The sequence below is a fragment of the Scardinius erythrophthalmus genome (genome assembly GCF_964197995.2).
Source record: "Scardinius erythrophthalmus genome assembly, chromosome: 11".
Lineage (NCBI taxonomy): Eukaryota > Metazoa > Chordata > Actinopteri > Cypriniformes > Leuciscidae > Scardinius > Scardinius erythrophthalmus.
In genome coordinates, this window is record NC_138231.1 from 38,472,236 (window position 1) to 38,498,184 (window position 25,949).

The 25,949-nt window shown below is 38.1% G+C and overlaps 1 protein-coding gene across 5 annotated transcripts in view; it reads right to left on the reverse strand.

Moving 5' to 3' along the window:
* ino80 (INO80 complex ATPase subunit) overlaps positions 1-25,949 on the reverse strand; it is a 41,421-nt gene that overhangs the window by 9,932 nt on the left and 5,540 nt on the right. For 2 of the 5 annotated variants that reach the window (XM_081379418.1, XM_081379417.1), the window contains exons 6-27: positions 24,404-24,550; positions 24,196-24,316; positions 23,912-24,114; positions 23,768-23,821; positions 22,780-22,983; positions 22,494-22,689; positions 22,340-22,407; positions 22,018-22,227; positions 21,403-21,483; positions 19,364-19,459; positions 17,869-17,928; positions 17,635-17,777; positions 16,418-16,502; positions 16,201-16,318; positions 15,608-15,693; positions 15,351-15,518; positions 14,877-15,010; positions 14,326-14,393; positions 14,140-14,233; positions 12,642-12,831; positions 8,554-8,694; positions 6,272-6,497 (exon numbers count right to left, since the gene is read on the reverse strand). In XM_081379418.1, the coding sequence (XP_081235544.1) occupies positions 6,272-6,497; positions 8,554-8,694; positions 12,642-12,831; positions 14,140-14,233; positions 14,326-14,393; positions 14,877-15,010; positions 15,351-15,518; positions 15,608-15,693; positions 16,201-16,318; positions 16,418-16,502; positions 17,635-17,777; positions 17,869-17,928; positions 19,364-19,459; positions 21,403-21,483; positions 22,018-22,227; positions 22,340-22,407; positions 22,494-22,689; positions 22,780-22,983; positions 23,768-23,821; positions 23,912-24,114; positions 24,196-24,316; positions 24,404-24,550 (2,893 nt within the window). Of the gene's footprint in view, positions 1-6,271; positions 6,498-8,553; positions 8,695-12,641; positions 12,832-14,139; positions 14,234-14,325; positions 14,394-14,876; positions 15,011-15,350; positions 15,519-15,607; positions 15,694-16,200; positions 16,319-16,417; positions 16,503-17,634; positions 17,778-17,868; positions 17,929-19,363; positions 19,460-21,402; positions 21,484-22,017; positions 22,228-22,315; positions 22,408-22,493; positions 22,690-22,779; positions 22,984-23,767; positions 23,822-23,911; positions 24,115-24,195; positions 24,317-24,403; positions 24,551-25,949 lie in introns of all 5 variants that reach the window. The other 3 variants (XM_081379419.1, XM_081379416.1, XM_081379415.1) reach the window with 3 other exon arrangements.

The window sequence follows — 25,949 nt, forward strand, 5'->3', positions numbered from 1 at the left end:
ATTTCAGTTTTTAAATAATCAAATCTACATCAGTTATGGAATACCTCAACACACGTGACTGACGTTCCCAGACCAGAGAATCTAGTGGCAATGGGCTGTCAATGCTGTCACCCCAACAGTGCTTATAATAGAGGAAGCTCAGGCTTCCCATTGTTGACTGGTGCAACCCTTGACCCTAAGGTCAGCTCATGGGGGGTAAGTTAAATGACCCTGCTGGTTATGGGCACTCAGAAAGTGATTATACACACAAAGTGAGCCGGCTGCCAGAGCAATCTAGAGATCCCCAGAGAGAGTTTGAGGCCTGCTGGCCGAGCCTTAGACAGTACAAAAAGCATGTCAAACACACGGTCAGCATGACCATGTTGCTATTACCACATCATGTCCATGCTAATGTGAACCATAGCTGAACCCTGACTCAACACCCCCATGACCCTGAAAGGGTCACGTGTGTAACCTTTACAATGAGTGGAGGAGAATGGCTCAAATTAGCTCATATACTCAAGAATCTCAGACTCACCGTGCTGAGGATTAACAAGATAATGACCACATGGATCTAATTTACTCCAACCAAGATGAACATTTGGTCTAAGGCAGGGGGTCTCAAACATCAGGCCCGATGGCCATATTCAGCCCGAGAGATACTTTTAATTGACCCCTCAAAGAGCTACTCAAAACTAACAAACAAGCCTGCATGCTTATATTCATCAAAATAGTTGCGTAGTTGCAAACTACATAGATCGGAAAACTAGATAACATCTAACCAGTTTGTTTGCAGAGAGGATGGTAATAATAAAGAAAAAGTAATCATGAAGAAATTCACAACCATCAGTTTCAGACAGAGCAGACATCTAAAATTCTCTTGAAAATGTTCAAAAACATTAAGGGTTAAAATGGGTCATCTTCAGTTTATTCATCTCTTGATTAAAAGCTTTTCTGAAGATTTTAACTGAAAATTAAATAAAGCATTTCACTCGGTATATTAAATATAATTCAATAAACATTAAATTATTTTTATTTAATGTAAACAAATTATATTCTAAATATTATCATTTATTATAACAGATTAGTTAAATATTTAAATAATTTAATTGGGATATATAACTAACGTTCAAAGGTTTGGGGATGGTAAGATTGATGATGCTTTTAAAAGAAGTAACTCAACTCATGGATGGATTTATTTCATAAAAAAAATTGGTGAAATATTAATGCAATTTAAAAACAATTGTTTTCTATTTTAAAATTTTAAAATGTAATTCATTCCTGTGATTGTAAAGCTGAACTTTCAGCATCATTACTCTAGTTTTCAGTCACATGATCCTTTAGAAATCAGTCTAATATGCTGATTTGCTGCTCAAGAAACATTTATTTTTCTTATCACAGTTGAAAACAGTTGTTGAGCTAAATATTTTTGTGGAAGGAAGCCACTAAAAAAAAAAAATTTGAAACATGATCCTTTGCTAAATAGAAAGTTAAAAGAAATAGCATTTTTTTGCACCCTTGCTGAATATTGGTACTTAATACTGAAAGTATTAATTTCTTTTTTTTTCTGACCCCAAATTTACACAACTTAGATTTACAGAGACTTGCAGCTGAGCGTGCACATTTAAACTAATAAAGATCTACTAGAACTTATTACACACTATAATGATTATACAGTATACAACATAATGATTATACACTATACTACTTTTAGACCACTAAAGACTGCTTGAGTGATGCCTGCTGAAATACATGTGCACGTTTAACAACCATATCCCACAGTGCTAACAGCAATGGTTTCTGTAGCAAAAAGCAGAGGTTTCAGGTTCCTGACTGAGAGAATGATGGTTTCATGAAGAGAAGAGAGACTCCCATACGCTCTTCCCCATAAAGCTCTAATCTAATGGGTCTGGCGTCAGAGGAATAAGGCAACAAGCTGCCAGATCCCCCTTTATGAAGCCCCTGAACGACTGTGGGATGAAGATGGTGATCTAAGGGGATGATGTGACCCGTTGGTACCCACAACTCAACGAAACCGGCACCACAGAGTCTCCTCTGGTGTTTCCATTCCCTTCTTATCAAACCCCCCCGCACGTCCTATTTCACAAGCCTGACGACTCTGCAATTTTTTCAGTTAGACTTTACATGCTACTTCATCTAAAACATTTGGTGAGTCCTCCTTAGACATGCTTATCAAACGAAGCTAATCTCGTACAAAAAAAAAAACATTTTCAGAGGAAACTAACAAGGGCGACTACATCATTTAGATTTCAAAATAACGGATGGATTGTGTTGGAATGAAAGTTCATTCGCTTCATGTACTTTCAGGATGATTTCCAACTCAACTGCAAACCAAGGGAACTCAATGTTACCAAGCATTGTACCATCTGATGTTACCATGGTTACCACTATCAATCCAACCCACCTGCTGGTGGCAACCCCAGGAGCCTCGGCTCTAATCCAATCCCTCCCGTCCAGAACTCGGGTCTGACCCGAGGGTGACCCAGTTTAAAAATCTGCCACAGAGCCCTGGACGAGCTCATTAACCCCGCTGCCTGCTTAATTGCCCTTCCGCTGTATGCTAATTTCATTAAAGCAATCTGAGCTTTAGGGACGTTTCTTCTGGCAAAGGGACAGTAGGTGAAAGCACAAGCACCAGGCTCTTATGACCTCTATGCTATAAGATCAGCTTTAGTGTTTACTGACGCCCTGTACAACCACTGGCCAACACCTAAACATGGGCACCGGGCCAAGGGGTAAAGTTGATGCTTAACACAAACCATATTTGTTTTTCCACTCTATGACACTTCACGAAACTTTGCTTAAGTGACAGTGATTAATGCACCTTAAAAACAGGGCAGAGTTGCAAAAATAAATGATGTATTCATGCTTTAGAACGGCAAGAGCTCAGATTTGAAGTGTGATATACTTCCAAATTAAGGGATAATTCACTCAGAGTAAACATTCTGTCATCATTTACTCACCCTCATGTTGTTTTAAACATGTTTGACTTTCTTTACGCTGTAGAAGACATTTTGAACAATGTTTCAATTGTATTTGTCCATACAATGGAAGACAATGGGGTCCAAAAAAACATTGGATGAAATATCCTTTTAAACTTTATAGAAAGTGCTGAATACAACATTTAAGACATAAAACCTACAGACCAGCAGCTAAAGAAATGTTCAGATCGGTGGGATATGCCATCTAAAGCCATCTTTTGGTAGTCTACAGGTAAAGATTGTATAAAATGCGACACATCTGCCACACACTTGTTTATGGGGTCTTGCAGCAGTCAAGCGACCACAGATCTTTCTGAGGTGGGAAGTGAAACGAGCAAACGAGGGAGACTGTCATTAAGCTGTCATACATCGATTGTACTCACCAGATCCCACCTGGGATCTATACACAAACCCAAACACAAAAGCACAGGGGATGAAATATGTGACCACATTTTCAATTTCACACAAAATGGAGAGGCAAAGCAGGCTAAAACCGAGCAAAATGCTCCCTCTGTAGGCCAGAGATAGAACTGCATCAGGGAAGCAACTTGTTTCGTGAAAGGTCAAAATTGTGACATTTGCAGCCTTTGACCTGCAAAAATAAAATGCGTGGTGGCTTTGAGGACATATTGAGCAGTGGAGCTCATGGGAAATCAGGGTTTGAGTCTGTCCCTGGCCATGTTCCCATACTATTCCTCCCTCTCTCCCCTTGATTTTCTGTCTTCTCCTACTATAAGAAAATGAATGTATCATCATACAAGTTTATTATATGTGTGATATATTAGTGTGATTTTACTCTTAGTTTTTGTTAAGTTAAAAAAATCCCTTTTAATACACAAACTAAGGCGTTAAAAACAAATAAATAAATGAAATAATTGACTAGAAAACATGATAAAAAAGGATAAGCTCAAGGATAATCTTCCCAAACACCTTGGTGAAGCCTGGCTGTTTTTCACAGCCAGAAAGGCGGGGCGAGGGAGCAGATCACAAACAATTATGCAGTCACTGTTGTTTGGGCCCCAAATCAAAAAGGCCAGGAATATTTCCGGCCATTTTGCTGGAGTGCAGAGATTCTTTGAAAGAACAGGAAGGGAAAGCAGAGTTTCCCACAGGCTGTCTGTGAGCTGAGCTCTGCAGCATTCTCACTCTCTCTCCCTCAAAGCAGCAGTCGCGTTACAACAATGTGCAGAGCTATTGTGAGAGAGCCTGTCCTTCTGTGGCCTGCCCACAATGACTGTGACACCAAAGGTACAGCAGCAACACGCTAACACACTCAAGAGTATAAAACAAGCCATGCGTGGCTGCACCAATACATGTGTGTGTGTGATTAAGTGATGATAAAAAAAATATACAGTAAGGCAGAGGTGAACATGCCTAGATTCGTTCGATCTGTAACTCTATAATGTAAATAAAAACATTCAACTTTATTATTAAGATTCTTTATTAAATGTATGACATGTTTGTGTGATCATTTTTTGTAGGACTATTTAATATACAACTCAAAACTGTATCTGTAACTTCATGTAATACATATCAGGGGTTTACAATCTTTAAGATGCCACAGACCCCCAAATATGATCAACATTTAAAAGGCATCTGTAAGTTCTTCCAACCTTAAAAGTTAATGTAATGTAAAATATTATTTGGAACACATTGAGTGTCTATCAAGTCTATCTATTTTTCTACTCATTATAGTGCTGAACTGTTATAGCACTGCATTTATTTATTTACCCATTTATTTTAATCTAATTTAATTATTTTTTTGCATTTACATTCTCTAAACATTTACAGCACAGTTGTTCTCAACCTTTTTAACTCTAAATTCCCCCATTGTCCACAGCAATATTTACAGGCCTAAGCCAAGCCCTAGATAATATATTTCAGGTCTACAAGCTCTAGACTTTTCCAGGTTTTTACAGACACTGGGAGTCCTGTTCTTTTTTTAATAGGGGTTTATGTTGAGGGGTTGAATTTGAACAAGAAATATCGTGATTCTCAGCGTATTTTAACACTTGCTTTGTCTTGAATATGTGTAAATATATAGTCATCTTGAGGCCCTCTTGGCAGTTTGCTGAGGCCCCTGGTTGGAAAACCACTGCCCTGCTGCTGCCTTGTGGTCCCCGTTTTAAAACCCCTAACTTTTTTCTACATATTTTTATCATTTGCAACTTAAATTACAGATTTACAAAAAAAGTTGTATATTAAAGATTAGATTACTCAAGACTATTAAAAATAGTTGTCCTATAATAGTATCCCATAATTGCTAATAAACACTCCACCAGCCTTTATATGGAGGCCTTTAGTTCCATTAGCCAGTGGTGGGAGCGCCTGCATACATCAATGACTCTTACCCAGTCTTCTGTCATTTCCTTCCCTGGGTACAGTATGACTCTGAGAAAATGGGAGAAGTGCGCTCTGAAACACCTTAAGCCTGTGAATGAACATTCAGAGTGATACACACACACACACACATTCAAAGCGCTTACCTAACGCTGTGCAGAAACAATGTCCAATAGTCCAACTTCCTTGCTTTGTCCCCCCTCCCAACTTCACAAGCGCTCCCAGACCTCTTTCTCTTCCCCAGTCTGCTCCCAGCAATTACACTGGAACGCGCACACAAACACAGCCCTGCGCACAATTCACGCTATACAGGCTTCATGCAAAAATTTGTCTTATCTGCAAAATAAGTCTTAAGCATCGCCTGGCACTAGTCCCATCGCACTGCCGTGCTAAACATGTGACAAATGGCTGCGCATTGGTGCCAAAACAGTGACAATGACTAAGAGGTGCACCGACCCTGAGATGTGGCCTCTTTCGTGAACCCCAGCCCTCTCCCATGGGCCTACATCTCGTTTTTAGCCACAATGTGAGTTTTCTTTGATTGAAATGCACTTTGACCCCAGAGCACAGCAGTACCATGGGGTCCCCCAGGGCCTAAAGTCTTGCCATTAGGAGCTGGGATTCAGTTCTCTGGTTTGTGTTCAGTCTAAAGGTGCGGCCACATTTGCAGTTCCTCTGCAACATTTTGTGGGCCAAATCCAGTAATTTCGAAAGGAATCCATGCAATCAGGAGGTTTGTGGGAATGCAAAAAAATTCCCCACACAGATTTCACTCGTGTTCAAGTTGGTCAATCAAATTCTCTACGTTCACCAAAAGAAAGCTGCTTTGGTTTGACTGCTGTGTGAGCTGTGCTTCATAAATTGCTACACTATTCCTTGACCTTTTTGCCCGCAAAATCTGATAGCAAAGTACCTTTCAACCGCTAACTCCCAGCCAGGATCTCACCTACCTGGAATCCTTATGAAGGACCAGCCGTGTCTTTGCTGCAGGGCCATGACGCCCCCTGGGCTCTGCGGGAGGAAGGCCTGAGAGCGCTGAGCCCAGGCGCAAGCCAGTTCGGGGGATCCGTACAGGAAGCACTGCTTAGCAATGAGACTCCCTCCATCGCGTATTAACCTCCATTCATATTCCGCACTGCGATCCGCACAGTAGCGTTCCATGGGAACTGAAGTCACCTAGGGAATGAAGAAAACTCCTTAGTCAACACCTACAAGGCTGTTTACACTAACGCATTTTCTTTCTTCCAGATAATTGTCATCTATTTCCCAACTCAGTCTTTTTATCACTAAGAAACACCAAACAAATTGGACCTTGAGGGGGGAGAAGAATCATTTCCAGTTGTCGAACGTGAACACACACACACAGGCACGCACAATCCTGTCTTTCTGACATTTTGTCCGAACCCCGCCGCTCTGGCAGGAAAGCGTGGCAGAGGTCAGCGGTGCTAACAGCGCTAACAGGCCTTTGAGTAACAGATGACCATTTCCTGCAGCGATTCACACCGCTCACAATCCCTTCCACTGGCCATTTCTTTTCTCTCCCTCTCCTTCTCGCTTTATCCCTCTTTCAGCTTTTTGGAGAATTTTATGGCGTGCTGACAAGCGGATGATATTATCTTCCTTTCATTCCTTATCTCTGATGAAAAACAGCTCAGCTTTGGCCAGGCTTCCAGTTTTGTAGCGAACAGCTGACCAATAGGAGCGCGAACACGCAGATGTGGCCATAAAAAGTCAACGGGTCAAGAGTCCCTCATGAATAAAGAGAAAAAAGGCAACTAATCTATCTTATCACTTTCCCACAGTGCCCATATGCCCCGGTGCCTAGGGGCCTTTGCCAACGCAGTGCCAATTCTCACAGTGCGGCCATGAGGCCAGACACAATCCCGACTCTCTGGGCTGGGATAACACAGAGATAGCCTCACATTAGCCAAGTTAACAGCAGATGTTGGAGGAAAAAGAAAACAGTTCCTCATACGTGACTAAACCATTAACGTCACGGATATGTTTCAGTACAACACACTCGCTTATAAAAGATTAATATCTTGACTTAGAAGTAGGACGTTTTCCTGGGTCAACATCGTTTGCTGGTTCGGGAACAGCATTCCTATCTACCAGATTTTTAGGGTTACGGTTACGGTTAGGCTTCAGTGCTTGAAAATGCTTTTGATAAAACTCATAAAATCATCTTCTCTGGTTTAATGGGTGGATTATAGTTAGGATTAGGGATGGGAGAAGTCAAGAGCAGTGGTTTAAACTGGGAAAACAAGGAAGAATAAAAAAAAAAACAGAAAAAAGAATAAGAATATAGAAGAATATGGAAGAATTATAACATTATTAATTATATAAATTAAATCAATTATAATAATGATTATAACAAAAATAAGTAAACATAAGTTAAAGTAACCAAAACATAAGTAAATAAACATAATATAACAATTATAAAATAATTAATAATTACATTATTAATTATATAAAATAATAATTATAAAAATAACTACACCTATGAATTATAACATTATTATAAAAATAAAAATTACCATTGACTGATTACTCAAACTGATTTGATCACTATTATTATTATTAATAATACAAATTATTTATTGGTTAAATTGAGGTTATTTCAAGATTTAAACTGAAAATAATTATACGTTTGGCTAGGATTGTTTGATAGGAATGTTGATAGGAACCAGCAAACAATGTTGTAAGTCTTGACTACCACATTCCCTGCGGTACCAAAGATGTCACTTTGCAGTATCTTCAGACTATCCCAAAGTTTGAGACCATCCCAAATGGCGGTGCGGTTTTTGATGGGCTGTGTATTCACAGCCAGAGAAGCAGCCCTTAACCAAGACCTCTGATTTCTCACTGGTGGGCTTGTGTTGTTTGGTTACTCTCCACCGGGGTCATGATCAGCTGAGCAGAAGATCTGTCATGGGGTCAAAGAGGATAAATAAACCAGGCCTGTAGTGAGGGCCACACAGAGCACAGGGCTTTCATTTTTGATCATAAGTTTGTTTCTGAGACAGCGGGAGATCCCTGTCAGCAGCTGACCACCCTCAGTAGAAATCCACGCTGATGAGTTTCTGACTTTTGCCAAACAGTTGTTGGATACAGAAAACAGAGATACTGCATTTAGACTGGATTTAATTCAAACCGCTAAACTGAGTGAAAGTTCTGGCAGTTAATATGGTCCACTAGGCTCTTTTTGAGGGAAAGGTTGTGTGTTTCTCACCCTGGGTGTGACGGTGAGTAAAAACTTGGGTGGTTGGGTAGGCTGGCACGGTCTGAACGTTTTAGTTGATGAGCGTCTGCTGTGGATCACCACATCGGTGTGACAGATCGGCGAAGACCCTGTGGACGTGAACACTAAATCCTACAGGAAAAGAAAAAAAAAAATCAGTATAGCATATTACACCCTACTAAATCACATACTGACAAAATGTCAGCACGTATGACTGAGTGTGAGGGGATTGCCGTTTTTCCCGCACAGCGCTTGAATTTGTCAAATAGGAGTATATGGGCCTGCAGCACCTCCTAGTGATCACTTTACTCTCTACAACGAGTTAGTCCTAATCTAATGTAAACCCAACTCCCATCTCATCAGCTCCATTTGTCAAGAGGTCACACTGAGCAGAAGTGATACCCTAAATGAGACCACAGTGCTAACAGACGTCCAGACGGGGTCACAGTCAGAACTACGCCTCTAATGACCCACATGAATCATAAAGACCAGCCTATATATTTGCCTGTTTCCTGTCTGCATCCACAAAGTGACAAGAATAAACAGACATGTCAACTTCATTTAGAGGAGAATGTGAGCTAATGATGGATGAGGTGTGAAAGACATGTGATGAGAGAGAAAGAAAAGAGAGAAAGCGAGAAAAGCGAGAAACTGAGAAAAGAAAGAAGGAAAAAAAGAAAGAAAGAAAGAAAGAGTGGTGCTGTGTGGCAGCCTCAGCAGGAGTGCTCGTGTCGTGTCTTGTCAGTGACAGCGACCGTATGAACACAGACGAGCACTGAGATCCTCACAGCACTGCTGGCTGCGGCTGCTCACTGACTGATACAAATATATAAAACGCTAATTAGCATACAATCAACACACACAGATCATCAACTTCTGCACAGAAGTTGTTCCCTGGGCTCACATTAAACACTGAGCTTGAGCAATACGTGATTACTTACAAACCACAGACTGCCAGCTTAAAAAAGTTGGGACATTTTGAAATAATATAATAAAAATCAAGAATCTTAATTCTCTTTAAACTTTATTTAACTGACTATAGCACAAAGAAAAAATGTCTGATGTTTTCACTGGCCAAATGAATTGTATTTTGTAAATATAAAGAAATTTTGATGGCTGCAACACTCCAAAAAAGTTGGGACAGAGGCAAAATAATAATGTAAAGATTATCCAAGTTAAACTGTTTTAACAGTCCACAATAAGTAGGTGAATTGGTAATAGGTAAGGGGATCGTGTTTGGGTTTAAAAGGAGCATCCACCAAAGGCTCAGTCTTAGCCAGCAAAAATGGGTCATTGCTCATCACGTTATGCCAAATTTCATGAGAGAATTATCAAAAGATTCAAAAAATCACATTTATCAATGCAAGATTGCAAAGTATTTAGGGTCTTTCACCTTCTGCTATACATAATTTTGTGGAAAGATTCAGGGAATCCAAAGAAATGTGTAAGGCAAGGCAGGAAACCTCCGTTGAATATGCGTGATCTTTGAGCCATTGTATTAGAAACCATCAATCCTACTGTGTTAAATATAGCCACATGTACTCAGGAGTTCTTTGGAAAACCATTGTCACTTAACACAGTCTGCCGCTGCATCAAGAAATGCAACTTGAACCTCTGTTACGCAAGAAGAAAGCTATGCATCTGTTCAATGCAGAGAAGCCGCCAAATTCTGTGGGCCTGAGTTCATCTCAGATGGTCTAAAAGAAAGTGCTGTGGTCAGATCCACATTTCAGCTTGTTTAAAAAAAAAAAAAATAATGCAGGCATTGAGTTCTCAGTCCCAAAGACGAAAGGGACCATCCAGACCTTCATCAGCAACAGGTCATGGTATGGAGGTGCAGCAGTGTAAACAGTATTGCTGACTTGCATTTGTGGGAAGGTACTATTGAAGAATACAGGAATTGTACTGCCATCAAGATGACATCTTGCTTGGGGAGCAAGACAATGCCAGGCCTCATTCTACTCATATTCTACAACAGAGTGGTTTCTTACACCATAGAGTGAATGTGCTTGACTGGCCTGCAAAAAGTCAATTTGTGTCCGCTGTTATATAAATATATTGTATATAAAAAAATATATTGCCCATCATGAAAAGGAGAATAAGATAACAATGACCACGGACTGTTGAGCAGCTGTCTTCTATCAGGTGAGATTGGGCAAAAATTCCACATGCAAAACTGCAATATCCTCATTCTAAAACATTTAAAAAGTGTAATTAATAGGAAAGGTGATATGACAGTGATATTACATGCCTCTGTCCCAACTTTTTTGGAGTGTGTTGCAGCCATCAAAAACAAAACACTGTACAAACATTTTCTTTTGTCAGTAAATAAAGGTTAAAGATAAGGTAAAAAAATCACAGCAATTGTTCTGGAATTGGGGTTGTACATTTAGAAACTAGAAATCAGTTTTGCTGAATTTGCAGTTTCCATCTTGGTTTACAAATTAAAATCACAGTGTGTTGCAATATTTGGAGAAAACTGAACTGCGCCAGATTGAGTCTGGGGGAGAAAATGGTTTAAGATTCTTTACGAGTCTACAGCAATGCTTCAGAGCGTTCGATATGGGCCGGTCCGCATTTCCACATGGGGAGCTGATTGTTGTGGTGTCGTGTTCCCCATCCATGCCCCAGTGGAGCTAGGAGACGCTTGTGTGGTATAAAAGCTGTAGTGGGAAGTGGATAATATTACACCTCAGTCAGCACCTTCTGAGCACAGCTTCCCCTGACCGTAGCCTGAACGCACGCCAGCGCGCCAAACTACAGGTTAACCCCTGCAGCTGTTTGGCCTCCGGGGGACGACACTGTAGCTTCTGGACTGGGACATCCAGCATCACTTCCTCTATCATCTTTCCTTTCCTCGAGAATCAGTTTGGACTTTTGATATTCCCATCAGCATTTGATATACAGCAACATTGGAGTGTCTCGTGGGTCAGTGGAAATAGGTTTCCACAACGAAATACGAACCCTTGGCGCTAACGAAAGATGAGGGTCATTTAATCTGGTTCAGTGGGGTAACCCAAGGCAGGCGTAGACCTGCACACTCATACACAAAACTCCAAAAAAGTGAACGCAAGAAATATGATGAACTAAGAAAAATGCCAAAGTTTGTGCAATCAAATCTTTGGAAGATATTCAGTTTTGGACAAACATGTTAACTAAACGTCCAGAAGCAGAACTTTTCCACTTTGTCTTTTGAGCCATGCCTGAGAAATAACCAGAACTTATTATTTTTGGACATACATCTAGAATATATGCCAAAAAAAGTCACACACAATGTGCTTTTGTATTTCAGTGCTATGCTTTCCCATTGGTTTTATATGTAATGTGCTAAATGGACATTTTTGAGAGATGCGTTTACATCTTGTGCTTTGTAGCGTCTCACGGTCTCTCGCGTTAAAGTTCAAGTCAAAGTAATTCAACTTTTTTCCCCATTCCACTGCCCTGCGTCTTGTGTTTTTCCATTCCACTGCTGCTTTTCCTTCAGTAGCAGAATGAGCACAATAACATTCACACACAGTTCAGTTATGTACAGGAGTGACAATCACATTCTATAATTAAACTCACACCCGTATATTTTTTGTGCGTGGTTTCAGTAACTTACAGCGAAGGAGATATGAGCGGTGTGTCATCTGAAGGTTTGAGATTAGTCACTGTTCTCCACCGGAGCTTCTCCTGTCAGTTTTGTGTTCTACGTGCAACTCAAATGCTCAACTATACACTCAGATATAAAAGCTGCTGTAGGTTAATGAAAAATGGACTCTTGTCGTGTCAAAAGACTTTTCAGTTTTATGGACGTCGCCACCTTTGATATTACTTTGGTCACTGTCGCTTTGGTTACCGGTAAGAGAATATGGGCTTGACTCCTGCACATTCATACAGACAGTATTCGAGACGCTACTGTAAATAGTGAAAATGTGAATGGGACCTGTAAGTAAATGCGGTTGTCAATCCCAAAAATTGACAGTGTAAACGTAGCCAAAAGAAGATAATAACTACTAGGCATATAGTGATGAAGGCCACTGGTACATGTGCTGTCATATGACAAAGCAAGAACGATAAAAAACAACGACAGAGCTCACCTGTAGAACAGGACTGCTGTGGACGTTTGGGAAAGACGTTGGCTTGTTGAGCCACAGGATGAGATCTCTGCGTGAAAGACACAGCTTGTGTAACTCTTTAGCCTCATTCTCCTGCTCTTCCTCTACATCCCACAGACGACTGTGGTGGAGCCGGTATGCTGATTTAAAGGACAGATATAGGGCTAACCACCTGAGAAAAGAGGAAAAGAGATTTTATTATCTAAACAGCTATTAAGGAATCAATGCAGTAGGAAACGAATGTACTGAATCCCACACCTAAATCTTACCTGAATGCACTGGGTGATGGATCAAAGTGTGAAAAGAATTAGATTATTATTTATATATTCAGTTCTTATTGGAGTCATGGATCCTACCGGATGAGAACGTGCTTGAATAATGCAATTTATTCAAGATATCCACTGGTTAAAGGGATAGTTCAAGCAAACATGAAAGACCCCCTGTGGTGTAAATCAAGTTTTTAATGTTGTTTATATGTCTATGTGGTGTTTTTAACATGCTTTAAAGACAAACCATATGAAAATTCATCAGACAACACAATGTTTTTCTGTTGACATGAAAAATCTTTCTCCATTGATGTTCTGAGTTGTTCAAAGCGTTTGTAAGGATGCTGATTTTTAGAAGGCAGCTGTCTGACTCAGAGATGGGGAACGGAAACATGGTTTGAGAAACATTAGCAACTCATTATTAGCTGTGTAAACCACAGTCAAGCCAAAGGCTAATCATACTAATTACCGTTTTGTGTCCGACGTTGTAGAGAGCGAAAAATAAAACGCATTTCCATTCTGATACATTGACTTGTAGATGAGCCTGTATAATTCACTCTTCCACTTCTTCTGAATCAGTTTCTGGTTCAAACATATATGGCTGAATTAAACCAGTATTTCCAATTGCCATCATGTAGCGTTTACTATAGTAAAGTTGACGAGTGGATCAGGTATTCTGAGCTGGTGTGAGTGAGTGGAGGCGGGGACTAATATGCATATTCATGGATACATGTATACTAAATTAAGCAAAGGTGCAGAGCTACATTCATTACAAGCTATTTTAAGACATAAAGAAATTATTTTCATGGGAATATTTTTTTAAATGTCATTTTGGTGATCAATCAGTTTTAAGGCATAAAAAATATAGCATTTTTATGCCTTAAAACTCATCTTTGATTCGCCAAAATTACATATTTAAAAAAAAAAAATCCCATGAAAATAATTTCTTCATGCCTTAAAATAGCTTAAATACAGAATACAAGAATACATTGTAAGTACAAAAGTACAGAATACATGCCTTAAATATAGACTTTAATTTTCTTCATCCTCATATCATTCCAAATCTGTATGACTTTCTTTTTTTGTGGAAGGTCATACAGGTTTGGAACGACATGATGACAGAACTTTCATTTTCAGGTAAACTATCCCTTTGAGTCAGAGAAAGTGTGTATTTTAATATTTAATAGTTCTGACATGAATGTTGAGTAACTGACCTCACTAGAGTCCCCTGAAGCATGATGTTTGACATCTCAGCAGGAGACACATCGATGAAACGCAGGAAGGAAAAGCTGCTGCTTTCATCATCAGCTGTACCAATCATGCAGATGATCAGAAATAAGAGTGTAAGTTTTGTAATGACAAAATTAAAATATAATTGTGGAACAAATAAAGAGACTCACTTTTTCTGTGAAACAAGGACTGTTGAATGTGTTGTGTGGAGAACGGAGAGACTAGAGTCTGCTTCAGCCTGAGGAGTGAAGAGAATGAATAAATCAATCTAATAAAAACTTGTAAAAGCCATTACACGTGTTGTATAACAACTTTTGATCGGAGATGGAATCAACAATGCCGAACAGTTGGCGGCACCAATCCTAATGGTCCGTTCACACCAAGAACAATAAATATAACGATAACTATATTAGCCCACACCACAATAACGTTCTGTTTATTGTAATTACATTCTGCAGTTATGTCGTCTGCCACTTTAACTGTTCGAGCTCGAAATTCTGATTGGCTGACAATGCTTTTATCCTTCATCTGCTGGAAAAAAAATTGCTCTGAAAGAGATTCCAATGATAATGTTCCTCTGTGTCGTTATTGTTATAATTATGGTATGGACTTCTCTAATCTCATTGAATTAAGGCAATTTACATTATAGTTATTGTCCTTTGTGTGAACAAGCCTTGAGGGAGAAACAGTAAACCTGGAAGCTACATGGAGATCAACTCACTTAGTCTTTCCTAGGTCAGAAGTGCGGAGGATGGCATGTCGGAACAGGAACTTGGACATGATGAAGGGCTTCAGGGACATGTGGAAAGGCGAGCGTATTTCCTGACGCTCAAACAGGTCTGGGTGGTTACAAACCTTTTAAATTTGTGAAAAACACTGTGTTTAAAAACTGCAGCTCATTACTATACGGTGAGTCTGAAAGGACAAACCAGTTTTAAAGTAATAGTCCACCCAAAAATTTTAATTCTGTGATCATTTACTCATCCTAATGTTGTTTTAAACTTGTATGACTTCCTTTCTTTTGTGGAACATAAAAAAATATTTTTTGAAAAATGTTGGTAACCAAACAGTTTTGGTTTCCATTGACTAAATGGAAGTCAATGGGAACCAAAGCTATCACCAACATTTTTCAAAATATATTCTTTGGTGTTCCATTTTTGGGTGAACTATATCAAGCTGATAAACCCAGCCTCACCTTCCTAAACTGCATGACCAGGTTCATGAGGCTGCTGGTGGTGTTGTGGGCCTGCTGGGCCGTGCCCATAGATGACTGCAGCAGGTCCTCGATGGAGATCTTGTTCTTCAGAGCCTGGTAGAGCAGCCGCTGTCTGCTGGTCAGCTGGCAGTATGTCAGGATTTCAATCTGAGAAGGAATAAATTAATATCACATATAGAGACTAGGCATGAAACCACAAACCAGAATTCTGTCTGAGATACTGAGGACTGTATCACCTTGTCAGAGAGCTCATTCTCCACATCCTTCTTTATTCTGCGCAGCATAAATGGTTTTAGGATCATGTGCAATCTGGACAGCTGGTCTGAAAGGGTAAACCACCGTAAATTACATCTATTGGAGCATGGGCAACACATGAAGACATCGCTTGTTCAGCATGAGTGCTGCTGTTTTAATATTAATGCAGTATTAAATGTTAAATCCTTATTATTTTGCAGCTGAAATCCCAAATAATTTTGAATAATAAAATAATTATGTTGCCTTGCTGCTTAGGACAACGTAGCTAAATGATAAAAAAAATACTAGCAAAACCGAATAAAAAGATCAAGCTAGCAACCACCCAGAAAATCCAAGCAATCTCCCAGAGCATCTGATCTGATCTATAGATCAGATGATAAACTGGACAGACTGGATGAGGAAGGCCTTAAAATCTTAGAACTTTTAAAACTACTTCAAACTGAACACCTTCAAAATTCAAGCTTTATAAACTACATAACTTTTTTGACTAAATTGTTCAACCCTAACACATATTGTAACCTCCCTGGAGATAAAATGGACCGTGAACAAAATTGAGAAAATTGAGTTGACTGACTTTCATCAATAGCAGATTTGTTCTCAGCATGACTCTCGATGTCCTTGGAAAACCACTCGTTGAACTCCTCGTGAGAGTCAAACAGAGTCGGCATGATGAAGTGAAGCAGGGCCCACAACTGAGGGGAAGAACAATAGCGTCATGTTTTTATGTGGTGCTGCACTCGCAGTCTCGCACACGTGGACTCTCAAACAAGGTCTCGCATGAATGCACTCACCTCTGCCATTGTGTTCTGGATTGGTGTCCCTGTTAGCAGGAGGCGGTTCCTGCACTGGAACTGAAGGAGAATCTTCCATCGGACGCTGTCAAGAAGAACCAGACAAAGCTACTAAGACCTCCCAAGCAAGCAGCAAGCTGAAGTTAATGGAGAATATAACTCTGCATGAAAACAACGCTCAATGCTGAACTCTGAATACTACAGGGATTCTCTTCAGAGAGTTAAGTCTTTCATTCATTTTGGGGACTTTAGAGACTTGAAAGCTCAAGAAAGCTGCTCTGACACCCTGTCGAGAATCCAATTGGGCAATAAATCATGTTCCACCACAACAGAAGCTGCTGGCACATGTGCTGTCATCTCTAGAGAGGCACAAACTCACACTCAGAGCTCGAGAGGCCCTCATTCTCTGAAGGGTTCCAGTCCAGACATAGTGTTACTGCACTGACTACGAGGATGGGAATATGGAAAATCTGCACCAGTACTGGAGACTCTCTGTAGCATCTGGAGCTTTTTATTAGCTCGTTTTCCCTTGTTGAAAGGTTCAGTCAAGGATGCGTAATGGTTAGACAACCAGATTTTCACATTGTGGAGCTATATTTGCAAGAAAACTAGCATACAGTACTGTGCAAAAGTCTTAGGCATGTTGGATTATTACAATAAATGGCAAAACGAATGTTTGGAAATGTAAACTGATATTTCCTACTGACGCACTGCACAGTACTGTATATTTGGCCATTTTAAGACTTAAGATTCATTCATTCATTATCAGCATGAGTTGATATCCATCTGTGTGGCCACTTTACGGAAGTGGTAATGTTCAGTTCCAAAACATTTAAGTAAATACTGTGTAAAACAAAGTATATAGCTAGTTAATATTCTATCTGTAATGGATCTGTATTGAAATTATTATTATTTTTGGCTATCCTTTAATGTTATGATTTTTTTTATTTTTTTTATTGTCATGATGTGACACTGAAGGCTGGGGTAATGATGCTGAAAATTCAGCTTTGCATCACAGGAATAAATAACATTTTTAAATATATTCAAATAGAAAAAAGTTATTTTAAATTGTAATAATTACAGTTTTTTTTTTTAAATAAACGCAGCCTTGGTGAGCATAAGAGACTTATTTTAAAAACATTAAAAATATTACCGATCCCAACTTTTGAACGGCAGTGTATATGCATGTATGTAAGTGCTAATCGAGTGCTAATTACCTGGTGCTGCTTTTCAGTGCCTGGGCCTCATCCAGAACCATATACTGCCATTTCACCCTCTGGAAATACTTCACATCCTGTACCACCAGCTGATAACTGGTGATGACCACATGAAATGGTGCATTCTGGGTATACAGAGTTTTCTACAGGAGCCAAACATGGATAAAATAGGGTTGAAGTAGTAGATTTAAATTAATCTGATATATTAGAGCAATATTCTTATGAAATGCTTACCTGGCTCCAAAATTTTCTAATAACTTTACGATCATGAGGGTTCCCCCAGTACGGTAACACCTGCAAGAAAGAATGAGACAAGAGAACAAAAGAAATGTGAAAATTTTATAACATTTTCATTTTAAATACACTACCGGTCAAAGGTTTGGAAACATTACTATTCATGTTTTTGATAGAAGTCTCTTATGCTCATCAAGCCTGCATTTATTTGATCAAAAATACAGAAAAACTGTAATATTATGAAAAAATATTACAATTTAAAATAAAGGTTTTCTATTTTAAAATACTTATAAAATAAAACTATATTTTATTTGAATTACTCCAGTCTTCAGTGCCACATGATCCTTCAGAAATCCTTGTATTATGCTGATTTATTATCAATGTTGGAAACAGTTGTGTTACTTAATATTTTTTTATAACCTGTGTTACTTTTTCAGGATTCTTTGATGAATAAAGTTAAAAAAGAACAGCTTTTATTTAAAATTGAAATCTTTTGTAACAAACACACTACCTTTCAAAAGTTTGGGGTCAGTAATTTTTTTTCTTTCTTTTTTTTAAAGAAATGTATACTTTTATTCAGCAAGGGTGTGTTAAATTGATAAAAAAAAAGTTATTGTAAAGATTTATATTGTTAGAAAATATGTCTATTTTTAATGAATGCTGTTCTTTTTTACTTTTTGATGAGCATAAGAGACTTCTTTCAAATACAAAAACACTAAAATAGTAATGTTTCCAAACTTATGATTGGTACTAAATATACATAAACTTTTCATAATCTTAACCTCATTACAAAGTGTATAATGTTAATTATTCAGGGCTCAACAATAAGTATGGACCGACTGATCCGGGCAAGAATGAGCAAGTAAAAGTGTATGCATGAAATAACAGCTTTCATGAAGTTAAATTATAGATCTATTATTTCCAGTTATTACACAAATTAGAAATTGTATAAATTATTTGTTGTAACGTTTTTTTAATAAAGAAAACTAATGTTTAATGAAAAACATATTTCCCTCTGGCACACAAAAATATATTGCTTAAAATAAAGTGTGGCAGGGCCAGTGAAAATATTGGCAGGGCAAGTATAAATCTGAACTCCTGGCCTGACCAGGCCAACAAAAAGAAATTATTATTATTCAGCCCTCTGATATTCCTCAAGTTATTCTGGCTGGGACTTCGGATACAGATGATTTGTGAGATTCAGTCTGACTGGCAGGAAATTAATATTTAGGTTGCTGGTATTAGTAGAACACACTATAAATGATACAACACTGCCCCCTAAGGATTACAAAAATCAAACCAGAAATGCAATAATCTGTCATGCGTTTCCTTACAGCAAAATATGCAAAGGCTAAGAAAAAACACATTTTCCATTGTTCTGAAAATAGACGTAGTTCAATGGGTTTATAAAAGGTTTGAGACAGTGACAGAGAGACAGAGCGGTAGAAAGGATTCCACGGCTGCAGGTGTTTCCCTGCACAGCTGCCACACTCACCTTGAATTTGGCGACAAAGCGAGAGAACTCCTGATGCCAGTTGTTGAGTGTTGAGGCAGGGGAGATAATCAAGAAGGGTCCCCAGATGTTTTCCCTCTGTCCGATAGAGCACACCAACACAAAATAATCCCAACAGGTGCAGGCGGCAGAGGGGGATGGGGACGGAGATGGTGGGAAAGAATGAGAGAAGAGAGAGGGGGTCAAAACAGGAAACAACTGAAGAACAAGGTAACATGCTAACATGGCTTCCTATGGGCCCACAGCGCTACGCTTTCATATAAAATCCCCAAACTCTGTATCCTCCTCTTTTCGCAAACCCTGGAGGTCACAGAGGGCAGCGGAGACAGCTGGAGGGTTCACACCGATGCCAAAGAACTGATTTGTGGTGTCAGGGGCTTGTTTGGGAGAAATGCATATGATAGCACAGGAAAGCAGAACAGAGCGTTGTGTTTTTTATATAACGCTGGTGTCATATTCCCCAAAAAAATAAACTTGTTCCAGATTTTCGATCTGAGAACCTAGCGATTAGGAAATACAGTATCTTTCAAGTGAAATCTGTTGGCTAAAAGATAGAGAAGGAGAATGTTTTGCAAACCCTGTTATCATGCTATGTTGTGCTAATGGTAGGGCTGGGCGATATATCTTGTTATTAAATGTATCACATCTTGATATTTATGTATTTGCTCAAAAACGGTCTGAGAAAAGTTATTTGTATAATTATTAAGATTTGTAAATGTTTGACTTTTTTATCATTTTAGAACAGTCATCATTATCAAGTCCATAATACATTTATAATCACAAATACACACACAAAAAAAATCAAACACACACACATACAGTACCAGTCAAAAGTTTGGAAACATTACTATTTTTAATGTTTTTGAAAGAATTCTCTTATGCTCATCAAGCCTGCAGTTAAAAAAACTGCATAATAATATTATGAAATATTATTACAATTTAAAATAATGGTTCTCTTTTTTAATATACTTTAATATGTAATTTATTTTTGTGATGCAAAGCTGAATTTTCATCAGCAAGTACTCCAGTCTTTGGTGTCTTATGATCCTTCAGAAATCATTCTAATATGATGATTTGATACTCAGTTATTATCAATGATGGAAACAGTTGTGCTGTTTAATATATTTTTTTGGAATACTTTTTTCAGGATTCATTGATGAGTAAAACGTTAACAGCATTTATTCATAAAAACAGCATTTATTCAAAATAAAAACATTTCTAACAATATAAATCGTTACCATCACCTTTTATCAATTTAACGCATCCTTGTTGAATTAAAGTACTAATGTCTTTTAAAAAAAAATTTTTATTGTTCCCAAACTTTTGAACGGTAGTGTATATTGTTACAAAAGATTTGTATTCTAAATAAATACAGTTCTTTTTAACTTTTTATTCATCAAATAATCCTGAAAAAAGTATCTCAGGCTATAAAAAAAATATTAAGCAGCACAACTGTTTCCAACATTGATCATAAATCAGCATATTAGAATGATTTCTGAAGGATCATAAGACACCAAAGACTGGAGTACTTGCTGATGAAAATTCAGATTTGCATCACAAAAATAAATTACATTTTAAAGTATATTAAAAAAGAGAACCATTATTTTAAATTGTAATAATATTTCATAATATTACTGTTTTTTTTTTTGTTTTGTTTTTTACTGCAGGCTTAATGAGCATAAGAGACTTCTTTCAAAAACATTAAAAATAGTAATGTTTCCAAACTTTTGACTGGTACTGTATATATACATACATATATACATATATATATACATATATATACATATATATATACATATATATACATATATACATATATATAAATCATGCATTTAAAAATATATATTATTTAAAATAACATTAATTACTATTTATTAATAATACAATATATAATGTTTAAAATGTCTTCTAGGAAACCCAAGTCGAATGTCAAAATTTAGTGTGTAACTACTAAATTTTCAGTCTGTTCATCACACAAAGCAATTGCTTCGCTTCAGAAAACTTGGAAAGTGAATCCTTACCTCTGCCAGATGAGCCAGTAAAGCAATGCTCTGGACCGTCTTTCCAAGCCCCATCTCATCTGCCAGAATGCCATTAATGCCCTATGGGAGACAAACAGAAAGAGACATAAATCATTGAAAAATCAAAGTTTTTCAAGACTACATTTATTTGATCAAACATACCACAAACACTGTAGTATTATGAAATATAAAAAAAAAAGGAATAACTGCTCTCAATTTTAATATCCTTTGAAATGTAATTTATAATGTGTATAATGTAATTTAATGTGATGACGAAACCGAATTTTCAGCAGCCATTACTCTTCAGTGTCAGATGATCCCTTCAAAAATCATTATAAAATGTTGATCTGGTGCTCAAGAAACATTTCTTATAATTATCAATGTTGAAAACATTTGTGTTGCTTCATATTTTTGAGGAAAATTTGACATTTCTTTGATGAACAGCATTTATTTGAAACATAAATCTTTTGTAACATTAAAATGTGTTTTTACTGTCACTTTTGACCAATTTAATGCATCCTTGCTAAATAAAAGTACTCATTTTAATTCATTAAAAATAACTTCTGAATAGTAGTATATTAAGAAATAAGCATAAGAGAGCATTAAAAAAATCACCTGTTCATAAAGATTGGCCAGCCAGTTCATGCCTTTGAGCTGGTAGCCCTTAAGCTTCCCATTGAACATGGTGGGCTGGGGAATGTCTTCACCTGCTTGAATAGATGGGTTTGATAAGCTGTAGCTCTCGCCGAAGCCAGAGCCAGACATGCTAGCCGCATGCAGAGAGGCGCAGCGACTGTCCTTTGCTTCCTCGTCAAACAACCTGGTCTACAGAACAAAAAGAGGGACATTATAATAATTCATTTCCAGACAAAATTCATGAGGGAAACATGTATGATGTAATGCGAATATATACCATATAATTCCGACTAGCACTTACTCTAGCCTGGTGGATCTGGTACGCCTCTTTTGCATTTTTAAGAGCCTGAGACTTGTAATATTCACTATCTGCAAGAGGGAAAAAACATGATTCTGATGTACATTTCCATGAGTTCCACGTAGAATGATCCTTTAGAGACGGAATAAGGTCTTACCATAGTCTTCCTGGCCGACATTGACCATAACCCCTCCACCGATGTCGATTTGCCGCTGGGAGGTGTTGTCCTCAAGCTTGCACAGGATCTCCTCCTGAGTGCCGTCTCCCCCAGCGTTCTGCTTGCCCCCCATGAAGTGAGCGTACAGTTCTGTCTGGGTGATCAGGAAGTTCAGCTTCCTCTGCTGACGCTTAGCCTGATGGGACACACGGGAAGAACTGTCAGGATGATGCTTTAGGAAATGGTTCTCAGCGAAATGTGATTTTTTGCGTATATGTATGAATACCTCCCGCATCTCCTCGTCCAGTTTGCGTTGCTCGAGAGCCTCTTTCTCAGCACGCTTGCGGTGCTCCTTCTCCACCTTCTCGTACTTCTTCCAGTACAGCAGCATCTCTTTGGTGAGCCGGCGGGCCCGTGGTAAAGTCTCTTTGCAGTTCTTCTGCGCCTGGATTGCAGCCCTCCGGACCTCACGCATACACTGGTGGGCCAACTGGAGAAGTGTAGAAGCACAGACTTAACTAACATCCACAAAAATAGACCTTCTGAGACATTTACATTTAGTCATTTAGCAGACACTTTTGTCCAAAGCGACTTACAAATTAAGACTAAATTAAGCGAGTCATCGTGAAGAGGCAAAAAACAACGCAAGAAGTGCTCAAAATACGAAGTTCAGGCATTGTTCAGAGTAGCATAAGCCCGATAAGCGAGGATATAAAGAAAAAGGAAAGTTTTTTTTTGTTTTTTAATGAGGTCAAGTGCTCACGGGAGAGAAGGGAGACCATTAGCAAAAATAAACTAAAAGTTACACTAAACAAAAATAACTAAAAATAAAAAAAAAAGTTTTAAATGTCAAAATCCTAAAACATTTTCTTTATTTCCAGGTTTAAATACAATGTTGAATTCCAGATTTGTAATGTGGTCTCAGATGTTTTGACCACACTATACATTGCTGTTTAAAAGTTTGGGGGTCAGTAAGATTAACACCTATATTCGGCTTGTATGCATTAAATTGACATCTATATTGTTATAAAAGTTTTTGAACTTTCTATTCATCAAAGAATCCTGAAAAAAAAAAGTAGCAGTTTCCACAAATGGTTTCAAAAAAATATTGAGCACCAAATCAGCATATCAGAAAATTCAGCTTTGCCATCACAAGAAAAAAAATTACATTTTAAATAATTTTGATCAAATAAATGCAGCTTTAGTGAGAATAAGAGACTTACAAATCTCAAACTTCTAAACGGTAGTGTATGTAAAATACAAGCACCTCTTACCTTTCTGGCATTGGTTAAAACAAAGTTCCTTGCCGAGACTTTCTGTTTAAATGCCTGAAATGAGACAATAAAAATTTAGACTAATGCATGAACAGAAGAAATCGAGGGGATTGCAAATTTAACGACCAAGAAAAATGCTTGTACCTTTGGGATTTCTTTTTTGGCAATCGTGAGCCAGACTTTTCGTCTACGAGCATTGAGCTGCTCGATGGTTAAGTGCTTCTTTTTGATCATGGGAAGAGGTGCATCATGGGAAAACTTAGCAAAAATTTTAGTAATGTGCGCCCGTCCGTCCATGGAGAATTCCTCTCCCCGTTTCTTCTTCTTTTTCATCTTTTTTAGCTTGGCTACAAAAGAAGAAGGATGAGTATTCAGATGACCAGAAAACAGTTGCTGTCATCCTCTTTTGTCCTGTAGGCCTGGCTTACCCTTACATTTCTTCTCTTCCTTGATTTTCTTTTTCTTGAGGCCCAGTAGGTGGCGCTGCTGCTCGTAGAAAGGATCGTGAGTGGACAGGAGACCTGCGCTGTAGTGTTGATAGTGCTGCAGCTGTGAACACAAACACACATTACCAACAGTTTCCATGAAGCTATCTATGCGGGGGCAGCTGTCCCAGACTCAGCGAACACGTCGTACCTCTCTGTCAGAGTGGAACTTGCTCTGGTGGAGTTTGGTGAACTTGTGCAGGCGCAGCATGTCCTGGAGCTCTTCTCGTGTCATTGTAAAGTCAGAATCATCCGAATCAGTATCTGAATCTGTGGTGTCATCGCTCAGCAAGATGCCCTGCAATTCACAAACATCAGACTGCTTAGACATGGACATAAAGAAGAGACAATTAATTATGAATGTGTGACTTAATTTAATATCTTATTACTGCAAATTTGTTTTTCATAATTGCAACAACTATGGATTCCCTAAATGGAGATGGGAGATGTTCTTCCCTGAAGAACAAAAATGTTCAAAGTTCACTTGTGCGTTCCCCAAGAGAAACTTTGTATCTGCTGCGTTCACAAAAGTATAGCGTTCCCCTGAGAAATGTTCTGTTCACTCGCAGAAGCATTCAAATATAGTTCATTCTAACTCATTATTTCAATTACCAGTTTTTCCGTTCGCTCACAAAATCTCATTCTCTAGAGGAAAGTTTTTTAGAGAACACAAGTTTTTCAAGCAGGGGCTGAGGTGGGTCAAAGCAAGTCAAGTCAAGTCAACTTTATTTATATAGCGCTTTTCACAATACAGATTGTATCAAAGCAGCTTCACAGTATTAAATAAAATAGTACATCAGTGTTTGTTTCTGGTGTAAAACATCCACGTTTGGTAATGCAGATCAATAGCACTGGTGAATCGATTAATCAAATTAAGTATCCCCAAAGCAGGCATAATTTGGTCTGGCTTTTATGCAGGATTATTATATCTTTATGCAGAATTTTGAGCAGGAACAGAGCAGCCTTAACTCTGCTGTGTAAAGAAGCCTTTAGACTTCATTTCTCAATATTGCGAGTTTATTCATTTTAACTGTGATATTACTCTTGTGACCGCCCTGTATATTTGGGTCACAAAAGTGTTTAAGTGTTTATATATATATTATTTTGTATTTATATCTATTTCAATTTATTTACACTTTATGTATGGTTTATTTAAACTACTTTAATCATAATGATGAGTGTTTGCACTGGACACTGCATTTTCTGAATTCGGAGTGGCAGTTGGGAGTTGAGAGTTGCTATGACGACTGTGGCATCCTCAAACAACACAGAGAGGACCACTGAAGTAACAGTTTTCGTCTTTCTCACTCTCATTTATTAATAAAGGTTAGTAAACATGATAAGATTTCAGAAAAAGAACTGTTATTAAGATGTTTTGGCGTCTACTATTTGAGTTCAATTGGATGTTTGTTTTATTACTGATTTTGGTTTAGTTCTATTATAGAAAATCTGTTAGTGTATCGATCATCTATGTGTGAAACAACTGTGAAAGAGTTTGGAATATTGTATTTATTATTATTATATTTGTTGTTTTCGTTGTGTGTATATTTGTTTACTTATTTATTGAGAATTACATTTGTTTCATGACATGGAAAACTATGATTAAATAATAAAAACAACACAGAGAGGACCACTGAAGTAACAGTTTTTGTCTCTCTCACTCTCATTTATTAACAAAGGGAGTACTACACTCTCAC